The sequence below is a fragment of the Alligator mississippiensis genome, chromosome 4, assembly GCF_030867095.1.
Source record: "Alligator mississippiensis isolate rAllMis1 chromosome 4, rAllMis1, whole genome shotgun sequence".
In the NCBI taxonomy this organism is placed as follows: domain Eukaryota; kingdom Metazoa; phylum Chordata; order Crocodylia; family Alligatoridae; genus Alligator; species Alligator mississippiensis.
The window spans coordinates 152,445,024-152,466,562 of NC_081827.1; the positions used below are offsets into that span (position 1 = coordinate 152,445,024).

The 21,539-nt window shown below is 48.3% G+C and overlaps 1 protein-coding gene across 1 annotated transcript; it reads right to left on the bottom strand.

Annotated features, from left to right (window-relative positions):
- Positions 1-1,851: 1,851 nt before the first annotated feature.
- Positions 1,852-21,528, bottom strand: VAT1 (vesicle amine transport 1). Its single transcript, XM_019499831.2, has 6 exons — positions 21,054-21,528; positions 13,462-13,669; positions 12,743-12,913; positions 12,535-12,624; positions 11,192-11,433; positions 1,852-6,613 (listed from the first exon to the last, which is right to left on the bottom strand). Exons 1-6 carry the CDS (start codon positions 21,441-21,443, stop codon positions 6,512-6,514), a joined length of 1,203 nt encoding a protein of 400 aa, XP_019355376.2. The 5' UTR covers positions 21,444-21,528; the 3' UTR covers positions 1,852-6,511.
- Positions 21,529-21,539: the final 11 nt, after the last annotated feature.

Consider the following 21,539-nt stretch of genomic DNA (forward strand, 5'->3'; position numbering starts at 1 on the left):
TACAAGGACTAGAGGCCACTACTTCCAGGTTAGGAAGGACCTAGCAGGCTATATACAGGGCCTGGGTCTTCTCACTGCAGGGTGTCAAGAGAATGTGCTGACAGTTAAAGGCTGAACAGTAAAAGGCTAGGGGCAGGGCAGACCTTAACCCTTACAGAACAGCTAAGATAATTTTAGTTATTCTCAACTAGGGTGTGAACACACCCTAGGGTGCCTCAATCCTTTCAAGGGTACCACAGGGTGTGATGCAATGTTAGGATGATTAGGCTTGAAAAACAAGATTCACAAGATAAACCCAGAGATTTCAAACAGAAATCCATAGTTGTGGCCTTCTGTTGCAAAAAACTGAGGAAAAAACAACTTATTAATTTTCCTGTAGGAAAAAAAAAAAGGCTAAGAGCTGGCACTCTCAAAGATGTGTCCAAACAAGTTGAGAACCGCTGGGTTCAAGTGGATGAAGCCACAGAGTAAGGTTTCCTTTTACTCCCAGTGCCGGGCTCCTTTCTTGCTTCTGGGCTCTAGCACCAGTGTGAAACTTCATAAGCTAGAAAATAAGGTAACACTCACTGAAGTGCATTCCTCCTCCTTCACCCAACAGTTAAAGTCACGGGGGGAAAAAGAACCAAAAAAACTTAAACTTGTATTAAATTTTATTACAATTATTCTAGTTTTGTGGAGGAAAAGCATAGTTTATGCCCTCAAAAAAAATGTAGTAAACTGCTCTAAAATGACATTTGTTAGAATTAAAAAAAAAGTGATTAGCAAGGCACCACTACCCCACTTCAGCCAACTTCTTGGCTTGGCTCGTCTTCTATGTCCAGCAGACTTCTGTCCCTTTTGCAAGATGTTTCATACTTAGCACCAAGGTGTGGAATTTTTAAAGATCTAAAGAGAAATTCAAATTTGCCAGTACCCTTAGCCATAATTGCAGAGACAGTGCTGGGTTCAAGCTAAAGGAGCAGCCCTTGGGTTTTTTGTTTACTTCATTGCTTAATGTCCAATGTTCACCCAAGCTGCTTGTTTTACTAGATTGCTGCAAGTCATCATCCCTTTTTCTGCTGTGATAGTCACTGTTCTGCCAACAGGAGTGGCTCCTCAGGGGAAGGACCACTTCCAAATCTACTGGACACTCACAGCACAAGGTAGTGCTTCACAATGCCAGCACCCTCTATAAGGTCAGGGCTGCAATGAGCCCTCACCCTGCCTAAGCCTACTCCTGAGGAGTCTGACAGAGCACTGAGAAAGGTCATAAAAAGCAATATGGGAATAATGCCAGACTTGGGGCCTTTTATAAACCATATTCCCACTAGCTACCTATCCAGCGAGGACAGACCAGCCACCCAATACAAAATTTGGTCTGAGTTTTGCAAAGCAATGAGGGGCCATAACTGGATGAGCATTTCCTAAACTGGATTGGTGTTTTTCCAAGCAACTTTTTTGCCAACAGCCTCAGGTACTGAGTCTCCAGGGTACAGTAGTTGTCAGTGAATGCAAAACTTTAGAAGAAAGTTTAAAGCCTGGCAAATGACAGTCAGTGACTGAAGCGCAGGTTAGGTCTTGCGTCTCGTCTTCTATAAATCTCAGCTCCTCTCCCCATTTTTATTGATTTGCATTGACTTCAACTGGTAAGAATTTAAGATTTTGAATAATCTAATCCCCTCAAATGGGGGGAGGGCTTAGGCCATGGAGCCATACAGGCCTGGGGTGGAGATGGGGAAGGGGAGGCACGTGTGGCTTGCTGTGATGGGCCATGGGCAAAAAGTAAGAGGCTGGCTGGCTGGGGTCTCAAGCATATTTTAAGGATCTTTAGCACAAACATTTTTACCATAGATGACAGCAGCAGGCCTGGGAGGATTTTGTTATGCTTTTAATTAACATTTGAAACACATAAGGCATATGGTAACATTAGGCAGAGGAGCATTACATGTTGTAGTCATGTAAACAGCATTGGCACAAATCGCTTTCTGTTCAACTTGGTTACACGCACAAAGCGGAATATAGTTTTTCAAAACACCAAAGAGAGACTTTGAAGTGTCTGTAGGACGAGAGCCACTCGTATCACATATCCGCAAATCAACAGGACTTGGACGGCACAGACCACACCATGTGTCATTAGAGGCCAAAAAGTCTTAACACATCTTACCGTGCTCATATGCTATCTGCCAGTCACCCTTTGCCATCACCAGTGCTTTGGGCACCAAAGACTCCGTTTAGCAACAGTAGTGGTTTCACACCTATGATAGGAGCTGCAGGCAGGCCAGTTCATTGCATTAAAGCCTAATGCCCACAACACTTTTTGCCCCTCACTGGTCTCTTACTACCTCAGACAGCAGGTCTGAACTAAATATGCAGCTAAACTCTTCTCCCTTGTGTCTGAAGAGCCCTTACCCCATCTCAAAAGCATCCTCTTTCTTAGCTGTGGCTACAGGTCTCTGTGCAAGTCAAAAGTAGCTTTTTTCTGCTCCCTTCCCCATGGAATATGAATGATTGGTATAAAGAAATTAAGCAGCAAAAAACTTGTTTAAAGCTGCCTGGTGATGGCAAAGAAAGTCAACGTGTGTCTAAGGTTACCGTCCCAGACTGGCAGTTTTGGTTTCAGACAGAGCAGTGATGTTCTGGTCACACAATTAGAGAATTACCATTGGATTTAGCAACTTAACGTACACCACATGCAGCACACACCCTAAGCTATAGCATGGCAGAGAGGAGGGAGCAGGGAAGATTTAACTAGTGCTTGCACAGCTCCACTGCTCAGACCTTTCACTCCTCACAGTCATTCTCCTCCGTATGGCACAAGTGATCAATTAGAAAAAAAATAAACATCGGCATTGCTGCTATTCTCAAGTGACACAATTTAAGAGGAAACATAGCGATCATCTCTTTGTACAAGTTTGCCCTGAACCATTAAGCAAGCTTCATTCTAATCCAACACTTTGGAACGGAATGATGTTTTGCTTTGGTCCTTGATGTAACAACCTGCTGTTAACTTTAGCAAGTTAAGACACTGTTAACAAGGTTGGTTTAAAGTGGGTTTTTATACTTATTGGCCCATAGAATATTTTTCCATAAAACTCAAGAGTAAGTAAGTCTACTATAAAATCTAAGACAGAGCATTAGTCAGTGAGGCAGTGTAGAGCAAAGTTAGATTTAATCTTAGTTTTCTGTAGAAAATACTGTAGCTACTGAGGGGCAGAAAACAAATCAGTGCTAAACTATCACAAAATACCTTATCCACTCAGAAGTATTCAGAAATCGCACTGTATAAAGGGCTTCAGACGTTTATAAGTAGAAAAGTCACTAGCAACTACATTAAAAATCAAGAAAGCCCTGATAGATTCCAGAGAGCCACTGTAGTGGTGGCAAGCACCCTTCTGCCCTCCACCCCAGGAGATCTTACTGCTAACAATACCCTATAAGCAGGATGAACTTTGGAAATCTACTACACCAACATGTACAAGCAGGCCAATGTCACCTTTGGCCAGAGGCAGACAATTTGGAGTGAGGCATCTGACTTATGCTAAACTCCACTGGATTGTAGGAGCACAAACCTCCAGAAATCTGCACAGAAGTTCTGTAACACACATACAAGGAGCGTCGGGTCAGAGAATAAGTAGGACCATGTCACTTGTATACTATAAAACATAGCTATGATGAATCATAATAGATTTTTGGCAATATTTTGAGAGGCCTGTATGGCAAAGGCATCAGTGACTTGCTAGTCCTTACAAGTTGTCTAGAAAAGGCACCGATATACTGTTTTCTGTGGTGTGTCATGATGCAGCATACATCAGTTGTTGTACAGGAAGATACCAGATTCCCATTTTCTTCCTTCACATGGTATCAGAAAAGAGGGACTAAACTACAGAAGCCTTTCAGTGCCACCTCAGAGGCCATCCGGAGTAAGGCACGGGGTGTGCTCTTTGTTGCTAGGGTAGAGCCCCCAAAACCGAAAACTTACTATAAAAAAAGAGGTTGAGAGTTTTCCCCTTTTAAAGAACGTGGAGAACCTGAAGCTTTGCAGCTTAGTGTGCAGCTTGGACCAACTACCTTTGTCTCAGGAGCTAGGATGCTGGAGCAAGTGTGAGCCTTCCTTTTTACGACTAACAACTATTTGAATAGTTTCAGAAGGGTACGGTAAAAAACTGCATGCAACAAAAGGGAAAATTAAACTGATCAGCTGGGAAAATGCAGCAGGAAGAGTTTAGATTAATGAATGGTTGGGGAGAAGAGGGTGGAAATTGTGCTTGCAAATTCTATTACATCACACCCATTGAGTAAGCACAAATCCAGAGCACAAGGAATGAAACAGGAGCCAGGCTGAGCCCCAAATAGTTCTCTTTTTAGGAGGTTCCAACTAGAATGCACTATTTAATATTCGAAACCATTTAACCAGAACAAATCCTTCTGGGTCCCAAGCCTACGGCAGCCCTAGGAGCCAACAGAGCTGGGAGCTGAATTTAGGCATGCAAAATAAGAGCTGCAAAGACCAATGTGTTGTGAACCACCACCATCGTCCTGAGGAGCACGTAGCTGATAGAAGTCCCTTTGTTACTTGTACAATACAATCCTTGTGCTGCTGCTAGACCCAAAAACTCTCTCTGATGGAGGAATCCTATCTTTTTTTTTTTTGTTAAGAGCTGCAGTTTGCTTCTGCCGTACCATCTTTTTTGAGCAGTTCAGCTAACTGGGACTAACCAATAAGCCCCTGTGTCTGGATGTTGAACTCCAGAGCTCTTTAAAGGTGGGATATTTTTTGTTGCTTCACATTGTCCTTGTCAGATCCAAAATACACACAAAGCCTGAACTCCTGCACATCCACAACCAACTAAGACAAAAACCAAACTGCTAAAGCAAGTGCAAACAGCAACACAAGCACTAAGTGCTGGAAATAGTGACTGAGGCAGGAGGACCAGCAGAGCGCTGGAGGCAGCACTAGCCAGAGCAGAATGTACAAGGCTAAGCTTCTGCTAAATGTTCACAGACTGAACTGTCCCTATTTTCAGGGGTCTCTGCTTGCTTGGGTGTGGAAGCCTGTGGTTTTATCCTGGGGAAAGAGACATCCTTCCAAAGTCTAGGTGCTACGAGTACCCTGAAAAGGACTGGCACTTTATGGTTTGAGTGGGCAAGACAAACTTCAGCACTATCCTTCCATGAAGTCCAGAAGTTGGAAAAGGAAAGACTCAAGGTCTGATACTAATGGAGATCTGAGGAGCCAATTCAAAATGGATGGGTAAGCACAAGTCAAAAGCCAGGATTAATTAAGGAAGAGTCCCTGGGCAAGCAGTTTTGAGATCTGAACCTAGACAGTCAACTGTCAACACTGTACAGCTCATTCAACAAGCACACTGGCTCTGGAGATGAACCAGTGTGCAGAGCACCAGCCCCACATTTCTGGCACATGTTGAGAGATAGGTTATTGGTTTCTGTTGGTTTGTTCACTTCCAGGGCAACCATGTCCCCCTCCCACCAGCATGCAGCACACACAAAACAGAAGCAAAGGTAAACAGAGGCTTATTCTGCCTCATCTTGCAGACATTTGTTTTCACACTGCAGCCCTTGGCAATTACAAACACAAGGGTGAAACTTAGCCTGAAGGTTATCAATTCAGAGTCCAACATTAATAAAGCACACAGAGCCAACATGAATTGTTCCAGTCATTTCTGAGAGACAGTTGAGTCCTTATGGTCTCCAAACCCAGATTTTAGCATAGAATTGGTTTAGACCTTCCCTAACTGTTGGGATCAGAAAATGGACAAGATCAAATGGTTTAACCGCAATGTCTCTTTAGTATTCACGAAGCACCAGGCCAACTTCTCCTCAGGTTACAGGCAGCCTGCAAAGAGAAGGAGCTGCAAATTAAACTAGCGTGACCAGAATGGAGATGCTAGGCCTTTTAGCAAAATAGCCTGATGTGTCTTTTAAAATCACTAGCTTTAAAGGCCTAGGAAAAAGGGGGCAAATGCAGACAAGCGTCTCATGGCAAGCGTAACGAAAGAAATAACCAGTGTCAGAATAATGCAAGAGCCGAGGCAATTTTCCTCTAGCAATTTCATTAAAAAGCATCTACAATTTGGCACATTCATCAGTCAAACATGCCTCTTGGAGGCAGCAGGGTGAAAGCTCCAGTAAGGGCTCAGTTTCTATGGAGACAGTCAATGGTTGCTATAACAATTTGCATTTACGCTTTACAGTGACATACTATGCAACCGTTAGTCACCGATTGCCTGGAGGCCAGAGAGGTATTGCCAAAGGAAAATAATTTTGTCTGGAATTTGGGAAAGAAACTAGCAATCAGAAACTGCAGGTGAGAGCAGGCATTCAAGCAGAAGGCTGGAGAGGGACATGGGCTCTAATATTACTGTCACACCTGGGGAGAGGTTGGCAATGACAAGTGCACACAGTTCAAGACTAAATGGTGAAGATGGCAGCAACTGATCTGTCCATTCCCAGGTCCCAGGAGGGCCAGGGAGTTAAACCACAAGTTCACAACCTGCAGACAGGCCTCTTGGTTTTAGTTTTCTTCTTTCTTGGATTCCTCCTTCAGCGCTTCAGGAACTAGGACAACTTTCCCAATATTCTTCTTCTCCTGCATCTGCCTCATGGCATCTGCCACCTAAGGATAAAGAGGAGACAGCATAAGAGACCCAAACCTGACTTTGAAGACACAACCTTCTTCTCCAGTCCCTCCAATGGAGCACAGCTGTGTCGATAACACTTCCTGGCCCCCTTCTAACCCAGGCATAAATGAGAAGAGGAGCAGCCATGCAGTGGAGTGGCACATTTTGTGTATACATGGCCAGGGGTATGGAATGGTGCAAGCCAAGGCAGCCACCCCAGACTGCCTCCAAAGAGCATGCAGCCAAGGGCTGAGTGCACTGAACACCATGCTGAAGGATGTTGCAGTATTGTTCCAATCAGTTACTAACAGCACCACTAGGGGTTTCTGGACAAGCCAGAACAAGCTGTACCAAGGTTGTTGCACAAAGACTGTGGGCATGTGGGGAGCGGCATCTGGATGCAGGACAGACAGGCAAAGCTGGGATCACCAGGTGGTGACAGCACAGAGCCAGGGCCCAGCCACAGCCTCCGCTCCCCATGCATCCAGGGCCCCATCCCATCTGCCTGGCTAAGTACACTCTACCTACAGGGGTCCTGGGTTGGTTTCCATGGAAACCCCACCAGCCCACGTGCTCCATCCAGCACCGGGTGCAGGGCAGATGGGCCAGGGTTGCCCAGGCAGCCAGGTTGGGTCTGGCAATGGAGAAACTGGCAGCAGCAGCTGGGTAGAGCGAGCCACCGTTAAAGGGGTTTCTGGGAAGCAGTGTGGCTGCCGGGCTGCTCTCACCCCATTGTGTACCTGGGGTCAGTGGGACCACAGGTTAGAGATTCTGCCCACTCCTGCACTAGGCTATACACTCTTATTAGCAAGCAAATATCCGGTTTGTTGACGTCATTATAGATGCCAACTTTAGCTAATAAAGCACCTTTGTGTTATGAGCTAATAACCAGAAGAAGATCAGTGCTGTAATACAAACAGGACTTCTTGCCAAAAGTGAAATAGACTGCAATTAAATGGGAGAAGTGTTCCTTGAGAAAATGGAGTTGTCTGAGCAGCCTAGTTCATTGCAGCCTTGGGATGCACCCTACAGCCCCACCGGAACAATTCTCAAACCAAAGCCACCAGCTACCTCATCATGTGAATCAGACTCTTTAGTTTTGGGTAAATGTCTCCCTTCCCAGCCCTCCTAGGATGGGGACCAGGCAACATCCACAAGTAGACAGGGAAGATGATGTTCAGACTATGTCAGGCCTGAATGTAGCGGGGATGGCTCCTCTATCTACACAGCCCTAAAGCAAAACACATTGGTGAACACAGAAGAGGCCCTATATCACCAATAAGCGAGTTAGTGCACTGGGCTATAGCTAAAGGGCTTCAAGCTAGTATTGCCAAGAGAAAGCTGCTGCTTCCTCCACAGGCCATTCTGCACCATGCCCTAAAACCTGCTATTCTGCTTAATGAATCCAGCAAGCTCGCTCCTATACCCATGGGACAGAGCGGTGAGGTCTTGGCTGTCAAAGATCCCACTCGCAGCACTCTTAAAACCCCTCTACAAAACGTGTACTTTGAGCCCGGCTTACTCCGAGACCCATCAAGAAGAACAACTGTATTTTGGCCTTTTTTGTAGACATGCTCACCCCAAAACTGGTACTTGGGGTAAAGGATTAAAAGTCCACCCAAAGGAGTTCTGCATTCAGCTATGGTTCACAGGCTGGTCTCACTTTTGGGCATTACTACATGTTCTATGGACAAGTGTCACTGGCCCCTGTAGAGCAGCACAGCCACCACAGCAAAACATACCAAGTGACCCCAGCTCCAACAGACAGCCTTCCCTGTACAGATCTAGGAGTCTCAGCCACTGAGCAGTCAGCTGGCTACACCCCAGCCACCATGTATGTCCTCCAGGAACAGACTTGATGAAGGGGCTTCTACCCAGCAGCAGCACTTGACACAGGCTTGGAAGCCAGAAAACTTCAGAAACCTTGATTTCAGGCAGAGGTATGTTGACCACACTAAAGTCCTTGCAGAAGAGCTTCCCTGCCACTAGCTGTAGGTCTGCCACAGCAAGTGCTATCTCAGTTCTCCCAAAGCTCCTCACACAGCCTAGAGCTGGATGAGGACCTACATGAACCTCAGCTATAGAACTCCATGCAGAACAGCAAGAGCAAGTATATGCAGCTTCTTCACATAACCCCCCTCCCCCAGCTATGCTTTTCTTCCTAGCTCCATCTTTGTCTTCCATGGACAGATGAATGCTGCTGTAAAAAACATTCCTACTACTGCACACAATGATCATCCCCCACCCAAGCTGATGAACTCAAAGGATTCCTAGTACCAGCTTTGGAGAAACTTGGCAGAGGCAGAGCTAAGAGGAAGAGACAAAAGAAGCACACTGGTGTCCCCCTCAGAGAAGTCCTGCACAGAGGATCTACATGACACCAAGAGTACAGGCCTGTTACACCCTGTGCTCCACACCCTCCAAGCACACCAAGGAGGGTTCAGAGCCAGCAGCTGCTCAGTGAAGTCAGTCTCTCCTCCCCAAGACTGCTGTCCACTCCTGCAGTGAGGCTGCACTGCTCCCACTCCAGCAATCCTGCAGCACAGCAGCAAGCCTCCTACAGCATGTTAAAGGGGCACTGAGGATGAAGCTCTCCAATGCTGCCACAGTTGCAGGCAGTATTCCCACCCACTCAAACTGCAGGTCCAGATGTGCCACATAAGGACCTCCAGGAAGTCGGTCACAGACACCATAACTGTTACCCAGCCCCTAGAAGGCTCCAGGATTCACCCCTGCCCCATCCCCAGGAGAGCTCTGCTTGGAAAGGTATTACACTTCACTCTCCTCATTCAGGTCTTACCATGCCCCCAGAGCTTCATGACCACCAAAAAGCTTTTGCTGCCAGCTCTTTGCCCACTGCAGAGGAAAGCTAGTGGGATAATCACATTCCTGCTGCATTGCTGAACACCAATTCCTCCAGTGAAACAGGGGAATAATTCTCTCCGGTCTCCAGGGCACTGATTTAAGCCCTAACCCTGGGTCAGCAGCAGGATGGGTAAGGAACATGTGAGAGCAGTGGGGGAAGACAAATACATTCCTTTCCCTACCATAGCTTTCAGGGAAGAACTGAGCTGCAGCTGCATTTCTTACCCTGTTTTTAGGCCAGCAGCAGAGAGGGAGTCCCAGGTCTTTTGGGTAACAGCAACTGCTAAACTGCACTGCACTAGTGCTCAGTGGGCCAGAGCTCTATTGTGTTTACAGTATTTGACCTAGCATGCATGTGCACATACACACACACGAAGTCATACACACTCCCTGCCCCTAAGTGCTTGAAGTATTAGATCAAGCAGAAAAATCAGGGAGTGAACACTTCTGCCAGAGCCAGACCCAGCTAAAGCCCTGCATGTTTCAGAGTGATTTGTAGGGGAGGCCAATATCAATAACCCCATTTCAGTGGGACACAAGTACAGAGGGGCTCTTATGGCTTACCCAGCAGGCCAGACCACAGCTCCATTTACTAGGCTGTCCTACATCAGCCCAGTTTTCTTGTACATGAAAGCCCTGTTTGGGAAAGCTGAGAAGAGATGATCTGCTGACTGAAGGACTGAACAAGGATGCAGCAAATCTGGGTTTAAAATTCCAAGCTCTGACATTCCCCATGTGATCCTGTATCAGTCACTTACTCTTTCTGAGCCTTGTGCCCCCATCCAAAATGCAGGATATATCCTCTTTGCCATTCCTCTCAGTGCACCTCCCAGGATTGTAAAGTTTTGGAGTAGGGAATGCCTTACACCAGAGGTGGGCAAAACACAGCCTGTGGCCTATATCTGGGCAGCCAGCTGCTGCCAGTAGCCCGAGGAGGGCTGCACCCCATGCCTCTCCACTCTGCCACAGCCAGGGCTGGGCAGCACATAGCCCCTACCCCGCCCCCCCAGCTTCTTATGGATGCTGTATAGTCCTGGCACCGTGGCTCTCAGCAGCCAGGCCTGCATAGGACCGGGCACAATGTAGTGCACTGAATAGCTCTCCCACCTGCTGCGATAAGCTGCTGCTGCCACCAGAAGATGAATCCCTGTTGGTTGCGGGGGGGGTGGGGTGGCCCAAGGCAACCCCCCCCCAGACTTTCCTGGCATGGTGCTGCAGCAGCAGCAACTTATCACAGTAGGTGGGGTGGGTTACTCTGTGCATTGCACTGCACCCCATCTTGTGCAGGCCAGGACTGCACAAGAAACAAGGGGAAAAGGGGTGGGGGAAGGGAATGGAGGAGTCTGCCCAGCCCTGGCTGCAGCAGAGCAGAGCAGTGCAGCGTCAGACACCCAGTTTGATAAGATCAACTGGCATTGATTGATAAGATCAACTGGCATTTCCCTGCACCTCTCCCCCACCCAGCCCTCAACAGCTCACCAAGACTCCTTATGTGGTCCTCCAGCCCAAATAAAATTGCCCACCCCTGCTATATGCTAGGTACAGCATCCTGCACAATAGGAGGTCATCTGTTGGGCTCTCTACTGTAATAAAGGAATCACAAATCCCAGAGGACAACACAGCTCTGCATAACCTAGCTTCAAGTATGAGCAGACTGGACTGCAACTCCCCATTATGTGTGCAGCACAAGCCTGTTCCAGACTACTCACCTGCTCAAAGGGCCACACAGAGTCTATTTTGGGTTTGATTTTGCCCTGGTTGTACAGGCTAACCAGCTTGGCTACAACACCAGCAATGAGGTCAGATTCTTCATCCATGTAGCCCAAGTGATAACCACACACAGCCTTGTTATGGTGCAGGAGCTGCAGGGCATTAATGCTGAACTGGTTCCACCAGGTTTTAGCCATGGCCATAAGGTTCTTCCTCTGCCCAGTGAGCAGGTTTGCCACCCCTAGAAGATAAGAATATCATCACAGCGAGAGCTGACAGAATGCTAATATGTGTTGAGACAAAGTATGTGTCACACCTGGGCTAACAGTCAGTACTGTCTGAGTTGTTACACCCATGTGCACAGCAAGCAACAACTGAGGGTGACTGAGCATCAGTGTGTGTCAAACAGGGTTCTGGAGACAAAAAAAGGCACTCACTTTGGCCCACAAATGATTAAAGTGCAAAGCCAGGATTAGAGCTGTTGCCTAGCCCTCTTCACACAGGAGGTATCAAACTGAAGCTATTCGCCCTTTGGTGGCAGCTTCAGGCAGGCAAAGCTATGTGTCATGCCTGCTCGAGACTGATGGAGATCAAGTACTGCAGATGTTAAATCACAGCCAGCAATGCTGGCAGAAAGGAAGCCAAACAGTGGTTTAAAGCATGGTTCACTGCAATGGTTAATTCTGCCAACAGAATTAGACAGGCTGCACAGCAAGAGGCCAATTCCAGGGGCTGGAATGCATATCAATGCAAGATTCCTGCATATTGCATTGGGGTCTGTGAGACTGCTTTGTCTGTGGGGACACAATCACACTGTTTCACTGCTGGGGAATGGAGAGATAAGTATTTAGTAGCTTCAAACCTCATCACCCACACACCCTGCAGAAGAAAAGCAAGCCTCTATTAGTGCTGTACATTAAAGTCAGGCTGAATAATGCTGCAGATCCTGTATAAGAGGCATTCTACTTCACCCTGCATGCATGCCTCCCTTCTGGGAGGTAGCCCTCTTTGCAAAGGGAAGGAGGGCAAACACATGAAGCGAGTGACCCAGTGTCTTGGTGATGGGAACAGGACAGGAAGCTAGGGCTACAGCTGTTGAGACAATATGCAAGCTGCCTAGATCTCACCAGGAATCCAGATTTGCAGTGCACGAGACACTCCAGATACAGGAAACTCTAGAGGTGGTAAGCAGTATTCTCAATGCTCTCTTGCTTCAAGGCCCTATGGTAGACCAAAATTCACCTGCAGACCTGCACCATCTTGCTCCATCACATGATCCCACTCCTTCAGAAAACCTGGCCTTACCCATCAGCAGTTCAGCAGAAGCCAGCCTCCAACTTACCATAGGTTATGAGCTTGCCCATTGGTTTCAGGAGGTTAAATGCTTTGGAAGTATCTGATCCTCCCAGAGGGTCCAAGACAATGTCGACACCTGAAGAGAATTTGCACGAGGACTAGTCAGAGGTCCCTTCCATTTCTTGAGAAAAAACACACAGGACAGGAGAAAGCAACAGACTGCAGCCAGCCTTCCCCAAACTCATGCTCTTTACCTTTTGGAGATATTTTTCGGACCTCCTCCACATAATCCATTGTCCTGTAATCAATTGGGTGAGTAACTCCACTCTCTCTGAGGAAGTCGTGCTTGGAGGCTGATGCAGTGCCAAATATGGTAACATTCTCCACCGTCTTGCAGAGCTGAATGGCTGCTGTTCCCACACCACCTGAAACAGCAAACCCAAGGGAATTAGCTTGAGCTGCTTGTAAGCCATCAGGAAAATCTGAGGTACTGGGAGATACAAGTCAGTCTTCATTTGAATCAATACCTTTCCCTCCACCTCCTCCTACTCCCAACTTCCATATCATCCAGGAGTGAAGGACTTGCTTGGGTCTCACCATGTTAAATAGCAAGGTATAGTAATAAGGGGAAAACCCCTGGTAAGGTGGAGCCGAGGCCATCTTGCTTTCCCAGGCTGGAGTTGCCAGATGTCCCACAGCCCAGACAATTTCATCATGCATTATCCAACTGCTGCTGTACATCAGACCAGGTGTTAACACCTGCTGGTGGCACAGTAGGACATTTTGCCAAACCCCACATCCACATAAATGATCTTTCAAGGCCTTTATGTGAAGCTTATCATCCACATCTGTAAACACCCCAGCCATTTCTGCCACTCCCCTCCCCTCATAGTTTTACTGGCCATTCCAAAAAATCAGCTTACCAAGGCACTGAATACCACACACCACAGGAGCTTGCTGAGAAGCACTTTACCTGCAGCCATGTGGATGAGGACACTCTGGTTGGGTCTCAGGTTCCCAAAGTCAAAGAGGATCATGTATGCAGTGATGTAGTTGACTAGAAAGGCAGCTGCTTCCTCAAAGCTCATTCCCTCGGGCATCAGGAAAGTTTGATTGGCAGGTACAGTCACTACTTCCTGCCAGAGCCCTGCCCTGGCCAGCACCATCACCTTATCACCAACCTAAAGCAAAAGATATCAAGGGGGTCAGTGACACACATCAGACTGGCAGAAAAAAAGGTGACACACAACATCTTCTGTGCCCCTGGCTGCTGCCACCTAAGTGCATTTATTAGTGCACCAAGCACACATGCGACATTACTTGTAGAATATGCCTTTAATGGACAGCTTCTTGGCTTCTGGCTGGGAAAGTTGTGGACTCTTTTCCACCACAGAACTAATATATGATGTTCCCTTGCACTCACTATGCAGGCCAGGTTTTGGGCAATGCACTAGATAAGTCTTCTAGAGTTTATTTCCAATGTGCCATCTTCAAAATCCCCAAACCCAATCCCCACCATGCACAAAAGAGCATTCCCCATAAGTGACCATGGAGCAGTCCTTGAATGCCTCTAGGCCCTGGACATCTGCTTTGCTACAAGACAACCTCTAACAGATGCCTCATCTAACCAAGGCTTTGGTGTCTCAGGACTGGGAGATCTGGTAGATTAAACACAGAAAACCAAAGGCAAGATCATTCCACTAATCACAGTTACAAAAGATGTTGCAGGGCATTCGAGTGAAGGATGCCATGCTTTCTACTTTATCAGAATACTGTCTCAGACTCCCTACAGATTTTCTGACCAGTCTCTCTGGGAAGCTGTGTGTACACCACCTGCAAGTTCTTTAGGGCAGGGACTGAACCATGTTCTGTAGGAGACCAAGAACACTAGTTCTCAAACCATAACAGGATATCCAGCATTTTTTTCCCTCTGACAAATAAAAACAGAAATCTTCCAACACAGCCCATGAGCTTAGGTTAAGCTATGCATCAGGCTTTTCTAAGTGAACCATGACAAATTTCACTTGGGGCTTAGAGATCACTGGACAGAGTCAGCTGGACTGGTTAACACTCCCCAGGCAATTAACTTCTGCAATGCATTTTAGAAGCAATGTGAACTCTCAGAGCAGCAGGGCTGAATTGTACAAGTCTCTTTGGGAAGCCATCTCATCAGGCCAGAACCTGTCTTTGGATAAATCTTGCGCAACTGAAAAAAAAAAAAAACAAACCAAAAAAAACCCAGCACTCTGTTCACCATAATCATCTGCTTTGCACATGATCCGCGTCTCTGTTCGGCGTCTCTGTGCGCAGCCTTTGAGGAGGTGTATAAAGCCAACACTGCCTCAAAGTCTTTAGCAAAAGGCTCAGAGCTATGGAACATGACTGCAGCACACTGTCAATGAAGTACCAAGACTCCTGTGTTTGTCAGAATCCAAGACAGGTGAATAAGACAATCCCCCAATATTAGATTCTGTACATGGATAAAAAAAAAAAATATTTTAAAAAAATTGTTATAAACCTCCAATAATTCTATACTATGGAAAATACCTTAAATCTGTGCTACCCCCCCTCCTCCCCCCAGCTGCAGCAGGGAAAGCAGTGGCAGGAGGTGGAGAAGCCAAGCAGCCCGAACCCTACAAACCACCCACTCTGGCCTGCCTCCCCACAGTACTCCCCTAGCATCTATCCCCTTCCAATCTCCCCACTACCAGCTGCTTACCCTCTAGCTCTGGCCCCACTACAGTCCAGGGTACAGGATCATGTGGTTGCTCCAACCCCAGCCCAGCCATGCAGCAGCAGCAGCAGCTCCAGCCAGAACCTGCTACCACTCCACTGCTACCCAGGTGGGCTGGAAGAAACTCCAAAGGTCACCTAGTTTAAGCCCCTGCCTGGTAGGATCATCCTTATCCAAACCAAAGAATAAGGAGTTAGTCACCGGAGCCCACACTCATCCCAAACTGTGGCTAGAGGAGGCCAAGTGGGGAGAGTTCCTCAATTCAGGGAGCAGGAGAGTTGAAAAATCAATTTATCCTACTCGAGGATTGTCCTTTAACAGTAACTGGACGAATAGTTCCAGATTTGATGCTTCAGATTTTTTCTGCTGTAAGATTTTGGGGAAGTAACTCAACTCCTCTGAACTCTGAAGTGGGAGGAGATGCAGGATGCTTATTACATGAGTTAGCTTACCAGAGGGAGGGCAGCTTGCATGGGTTCCTCCTCTTTTGGAAGGGTTTTTGATCAGCAGAGAAGCCTGCCTACAACTGATTCTCTCTCACACTACAGGCCTTCCCTTTGAACTTTTGCTCTTAAAAAAAGCCCCAGGTGAGACAACGGTTAAAAATACTGCAATAGGAGAGAAGTTTCCTAGGCTTGTTAAGTGGTCTGACCCTACTTCATCCATGAATTCCATGGGATCACAGCAAGAAATAGCTGCAGGTGAAACAGACCTCAGAGAGTTTACATCAGGGCTGGAAAACAAAGGCAAAACCAGCCTGACTCCCTGACCTAGCAGCAAAGGGGGGGAGAGGGGGTGCAACAACATTCATTTAAACCAATGGAATAGCAATTGCATTGACTAAGCAAGTTCTACAAGCTGCACATTTCTGTCTGCTATGAGAACCTAACCTTTACTAATGAAGGCTCACAGATTAGGACTCTTTTCAATTAGCTTCCATGTGGAAAGACTTTCCTAAGAGTGCAGCAGTTGTATTAAGAAGCAACTGGTATAGTAAATCCAGGAGAAAGTTCTCCCACAGGAGATGCTCTGAACAAAGAGAAAGCAAAATCTAACTGTCCTCTGAACAGCTGGAGGCTAGGACATCAGTGCTCTCACCTCATTTCTTGACCTCACTCATAAGTTAGGAAGAGTGCAAGATGAGAATTCATGCCCCCAAAGTGCAAATGTGTTCCTCTTCCAAATTTCAGTTTACTTCAATATACATGAAACCCAAAGAGACACACCCAGACTTCAGCATCCTCTTTGAACTACTCATCCTACCAGCCAAGAAGCATGTTTAAAGTGCAAAGGGAGGGACACCAGCAGAATACCAGGTAGCAATGCATCAGCCAGCAGAGAAGTGCAGAGCTAAGGCAGCGGAAAGCCTCATAGCTGTGTAGGTTTGGCATTTACACTTGAGCAAACCAAAATGTTTTTGCCAGGGGGAGGAGACAACATAACGGAATCCTTCTCATTTGTCCTACCAAAGCTTTAGCAAACTTAATAGAACAAAGGGAACATTTCAGTCCCACAAAGAGCAATCTACAGGGCAATGCCAGAAATCATGTAGGACTGCCCTAAACAAGACAGAAGGACTCACCTGTTATAATTCCTTTAGCACCTTGCCTATCTGAGAGCTGGCAAACAGCATCCAGAATGTCTGCTCTAGTTTCCTTACACACTTAATGTTGTTACAAAGAGCCTTCAGAAAGAGTGCTTTGATGGGGGGGGGGGGGGGGGAATGTACCCTGCTAACTTATCTGATATCATATCCCCAAAGACTCCATCTATCCAGCAAAAAAAAAAAAAAAAAACTCATTTGACTCTAGGATTTTCAAACATTGCGAAACTCTTTCATACAGTAGGATCAGGCCAGCTAAAACATTTTAAATGCTATTTCCTGTTCATGCAGGCTGACAGCTTTGCTGCTCTTAGAAACAGGGCCTCATCAGCTGATCTCCCAATCATGAGGCTCATGAAGAGATTCTCCCTTTAAAATAAGGTGTACTGGACATTTATAATAAGCAATCAATAGCCTCCCCTCCGAATCCTGAAGGGTGCTTGAACTGCGTTTTAAACAGATCTCACTGGAACTGCTTGTTCCTGAAGCATCCACTGCCCCTAGGCCCTGCATCTTTCATACTAAAAGAAAACACAATCTTCCTCTGTTGACAGGAAATCCTGTATTTATTTGGCTGCAATGGCAGGAAAAGAAGTGTTACTACTGATCTGCATCCTTGTCCTTCAGCACAAAACTCTTCTCCAGCATATACAAACAATTTTTATGTACATCATACAGTTCTCACCATATTTGTTCATGTGTGTAAGGACTCTTTCTGCTGGGACATCCATACTGCCTCAGCCTTACAAGACTTTAATTTTTTTTAAATTTTATTTATTTTTTTTACTGTTATTAAACTAGGAGAAGAACTGAGCACTTAAAGTACCCCAGAGATGTGGCCAGACACTATGTGAGGTAATACTTTATTTATTTCCAAGAATTTCTAGGATGTAAAACCAATATATTCTGCTACAGCAACCTGCTCAGCTGACAATCCTTCCTCAGCAGTTGTGTTGTGTACGTAGTGCTTGATGCACCACATTTCATCAGCCCTACATGAGTTACTAACACAACGGTGTGTACCAGCAAGGAGGGCAGTAACTAGAGGTGGTACATTGGTCTGATATTAGATTGGCACCAATATAAAGAAAATTGTCTGTATCAGAAAACGGCCTGATGTGGCCGATAATTTGGTCGATAAACAGCCCATGCATGTGCACAACCGCAGCACAGCATGTAGGCAGTGAAAAGTACAGCCGGCAGCATGGAGAGATGCGTGCAGCTGGTAAGTCTGTGGTGGAAGGGAGGGGCGTGGGGAGCAGATCAAGGCCCCCCGCAGTGAGGAGGGTGTGGGACTGAAGCAGGCATGGAACGGAGCCGTGGCTTGTGGGGGGGGGAGGAGGAGGGGAGGGCTCCCACTGCTGCACACAGCTCGTCCAATCACCCAGAGACTCCTGCCACTGCTTGTCCAGGAGGGCAAGGGGGGCGGGGGAAGCGGTGCTCCCAGATCTGCATGGGGCAGGTGACAGCAGCACTGGGGGGGGGGGGGGGGGCTATGGGGTGGCTACAGGGATTTTTGGGGTGGCTGCAGGTCTCCCCCATAGCCCCATCCCAGTCTGACACTACCCTGGTTCCAGCCGCAGCCCACCTGCACAGATCCAGGGCATGCACCCCCACTCCAGGGTGCACGCAGCAGTGAGCTGCCCCCCGCCCCCCAGACGAGCTGTGGCTCCGTCCCATGCCCTATTTCAGCCGCAGCCTCACTCCCTCCCTCAGCACAGGGGCCTTGCTCTGCCCCCCCGCTCCTTCCCTCCCCACTTCCCCTTTTACCACAACAGACTTACCAGCTGCGTGCAGCTGTATCGGAAATCAGATCAGTATCAGCCAATATGCCTCCTTAAAAATCGGCTAATCTGTATCAGCCCCAAAAGGTCTCTATCAGTGTACCCCTAGCAATAGCCACATCTGGATGAAAGTCCACCACTAGAATGGCATGAATTGTAAGGTCTCATAACCAGAAGAGAATTTCAAGCTTATCACTGTAGAAACAGTCCAGTTAGTTTGTGCAAGATGAGAGCTCTCAACATTAAGAACTAATACACTTGCAACACCCCAGGGCTGGCCTATCAGATAGTGAACATCCATTTAAATGCTTGGAGAACATAAGAACTGCTATTTACTGGGTCAGAACCATAAGTCCATCTTGCCTAGTATCCTGTGTCGCAGTGGCAGAGAGTGGGTGCTGAAAGGGAGAATGAACTGGGTATGAACCAGGGGTCCCCCCTGGTCCCCCCCCCCCCCCCCATTTCTCTCTCACTTGCAGTCTCCAGCATTTTAAAGGTCTAGGAAGATCTGATCCTGGGGCTGTATCCCTAACTCCTATAAGAAGTCATGAAAATGGGCAGCAAAAGTTCTAATGCTATTGTCTGGCAAAGGATTGAAGCTCTTTAATAAGAATAAAAAAAGACAGATCATTAAGAAAAGGTTAAAATTAAATAGGTATTAAAACTGCTTTAGGGCAATTTATACTCTAATACATACTGCATTAGCACTTACAAGCCCCAGGGACTAGAGCACAGCTGCTAAACACACATGCTCATTCACTTAAATAGTCCCTGCCTTGAAGAGGTTGCACTCTTGCTAGACAAAGGATGAGGAAGAAGGGATACAACACAGAAGCAGTTAATCCTACAAAATGACCACTGCACAGCTCTTTGTGTCACTGCGGGAACTGAGGACCAGCAGCAAGCAAGCTGCGCTAAAAGGTACACAAGGACTCAAACAACAGAAGCGCCCACGTGGTTTGAAAGCCACTGCATCTTCCCAGAACAATGCTCATTTAGGTAGCTTAAAAACCAGCTAAGATTTTTGTGGAAATTGCCATTGCCAACAGCTGCAGCGATCCCAAACGTAGCCCAGGCTCTTTCCCCTTCCTTGTAAACCAAGCTACATCATATGTATGCTCTATATGCGCAGCTGCATAGACATGTCTCAAAATTACCTGAAAAAGACCCCTACAGTTCAGAAAGACAACCTGAGTGTATCTTTTGCTTTACGGTGTGGCATGCAGCACCCAGCAGCAGCCACAGAGCACTGAGTAAAGGAACACCAAAGCCTCAATGCAGCCATTACAATTGCACACACATTTGTGATGAACTGTTTTGCCAACTCAAATTTGACCATTTTGCACCTGCCACTGAGTGACTTCCCTTGATGGCACACCTGCATCAAAGCAGTCATCCATTTCTAGTGTCTTGTAGCAATGAGTAAACTGCAGCCAAGTAGAGCAGAGGAGAAAAGGCAGAAATTAAAATAACTTACTTTTAATTAATACAATCTTTTGTTTTATTGAAGCTGAAGAGCTCAAGCAACATTCGACAGTGAACTCCGCCTATAAAAGACAATTAAGCTGGCTTCCCAAATCTGTGTCAGCAGGAACGGATAACATGCCCTTTGTCACACTGACCGGCTCCAACAGCTGGGAAGTGCAAGCTGGTCACAGGCATTTCTAGGCCTGACCTCTTGCATTTTTAAGACCCTTTTGTCCAACCAGATGAGGGAGGGTCTCAACACACAGGTGCACGCCCTGTTGAACTCCAAATCCTATATATACACTTTAAACTCACTAAGTTTCAACCTTTTTTAGACTCAAGGCACTCCTGGAAGAGGCCAGCTCCTAGTATCCACTTTTTTTTGCCTACAGAAAAAAAAAAAAATAGACAAGAGCTGCCGTTCCCACTGCAAGGAGCTCGGGAAGGCCAGGAGAGATTTCTTATTGTGAAGTCTGGGGGCTACCCTGAGACTCCTCCTGGCCCAGGGAGCTGCCCAGCGCCGCGGGACACCCGGGGAAAGGTGTCAAGGCAGGCAGGGGCGCCAGGCTGAGAACCTTTGGTTTGAACCCGTCCTAGAGGAGAGACCGCCTCGGGCCGGCTGTAGGCGAAGGCCCCCGCGGCCGCGGGGCGTGTGCAGCCCGCGCCTGCCAGGGCCGAGCGGGCCCGCGGCCACCCACGCGCGGGGGCTGCTCGCTGCGGGGAGGCCGCCCGAGGGGGCGCTGCTGCTGCTGCAGTGCGGGGAACGGCACCGCGCCCTCCCGCCCCTCCCCCGCGCCCAGGCGGCACGTGCCGGGCCCCGCTACTCGGCCCGCGGGCCGGGCCTGGCCTGGGCGGGGCGGGGCGCGGCTGCGGAGCCCCCCGGCCGCATGCGCAGCGCGGCCTATTGTCTCGCGGCCGCAGGGCGGCGGCCCCGGGCGCCCCCAGCCCCAGGCGGGGCGGGGCGGGGCGGGGCTCACCTGTCGGTCGGAGACGCCGTCGCCCAGCGCCAGCACGGTGCCGGCGCACTCCATGCCCGGGCAGACGGGCGGCGGCGGCAGGCGGTCGTACAGCCCCTGCCGCGCCAGCAGGTCGGCGAAGTTGAGGCCGCAGGCGCTGACGCGCAGCGCCAGCTCCCCGGGCCGCGGGCTGGGCGCGCCCTTGCGCGCCTGCACCTTCACTTTCTCGTAGCCGCCGAAGCCCGTCAGCACCAGCGCGCGGTGCTGCGGCTCCGGGGCCGGGGTGGGGGCCGGGGCGTCCCCGCTGCCTTCCTGCGGCGGCTGCTCCGGCTGCGGCTGCTCCGGCGGGGGCTGCTGCTGCTGCTCGGCGGCGGCGGCCGGGGGCGCCGCGGCGGCTTCTTCCCCAGACATGGCGCGGGGCCGGCGGCTGCGGGGCGCGGGGCAGTAGCGGCCGGACAGATGCGCACAGCTGGGCTGAGCCCGCAGACTGCGGGAAAACCCGGAGCG

Excerpts from the sequence above, each read along its gene's own strand:
- VAT1 (XM_019499831.2), bottom strand. The coding sequence starts at position 21,443 with ATGTCTGGGGAAGAAGCCGCCGCGGCGCCCCCGGCCGCCGCCGCCGAG. Across the intron at positions 12,914-13,461 it reads CCTCATCCACATGGCTGCAG|GTGGTGTGGGAACAGCAGCC; the intron begins GTAAAGTGCTTC and ends TTGCTGTTTCAG. Across the intron at positions 11,434-12,534 it reads GGGCAAGCTCATAACCTATG|GGGTGGCAAACCTGCTCACT; the intron begins GTAAGTTGGAGG and ends CTTATCTTCTAG.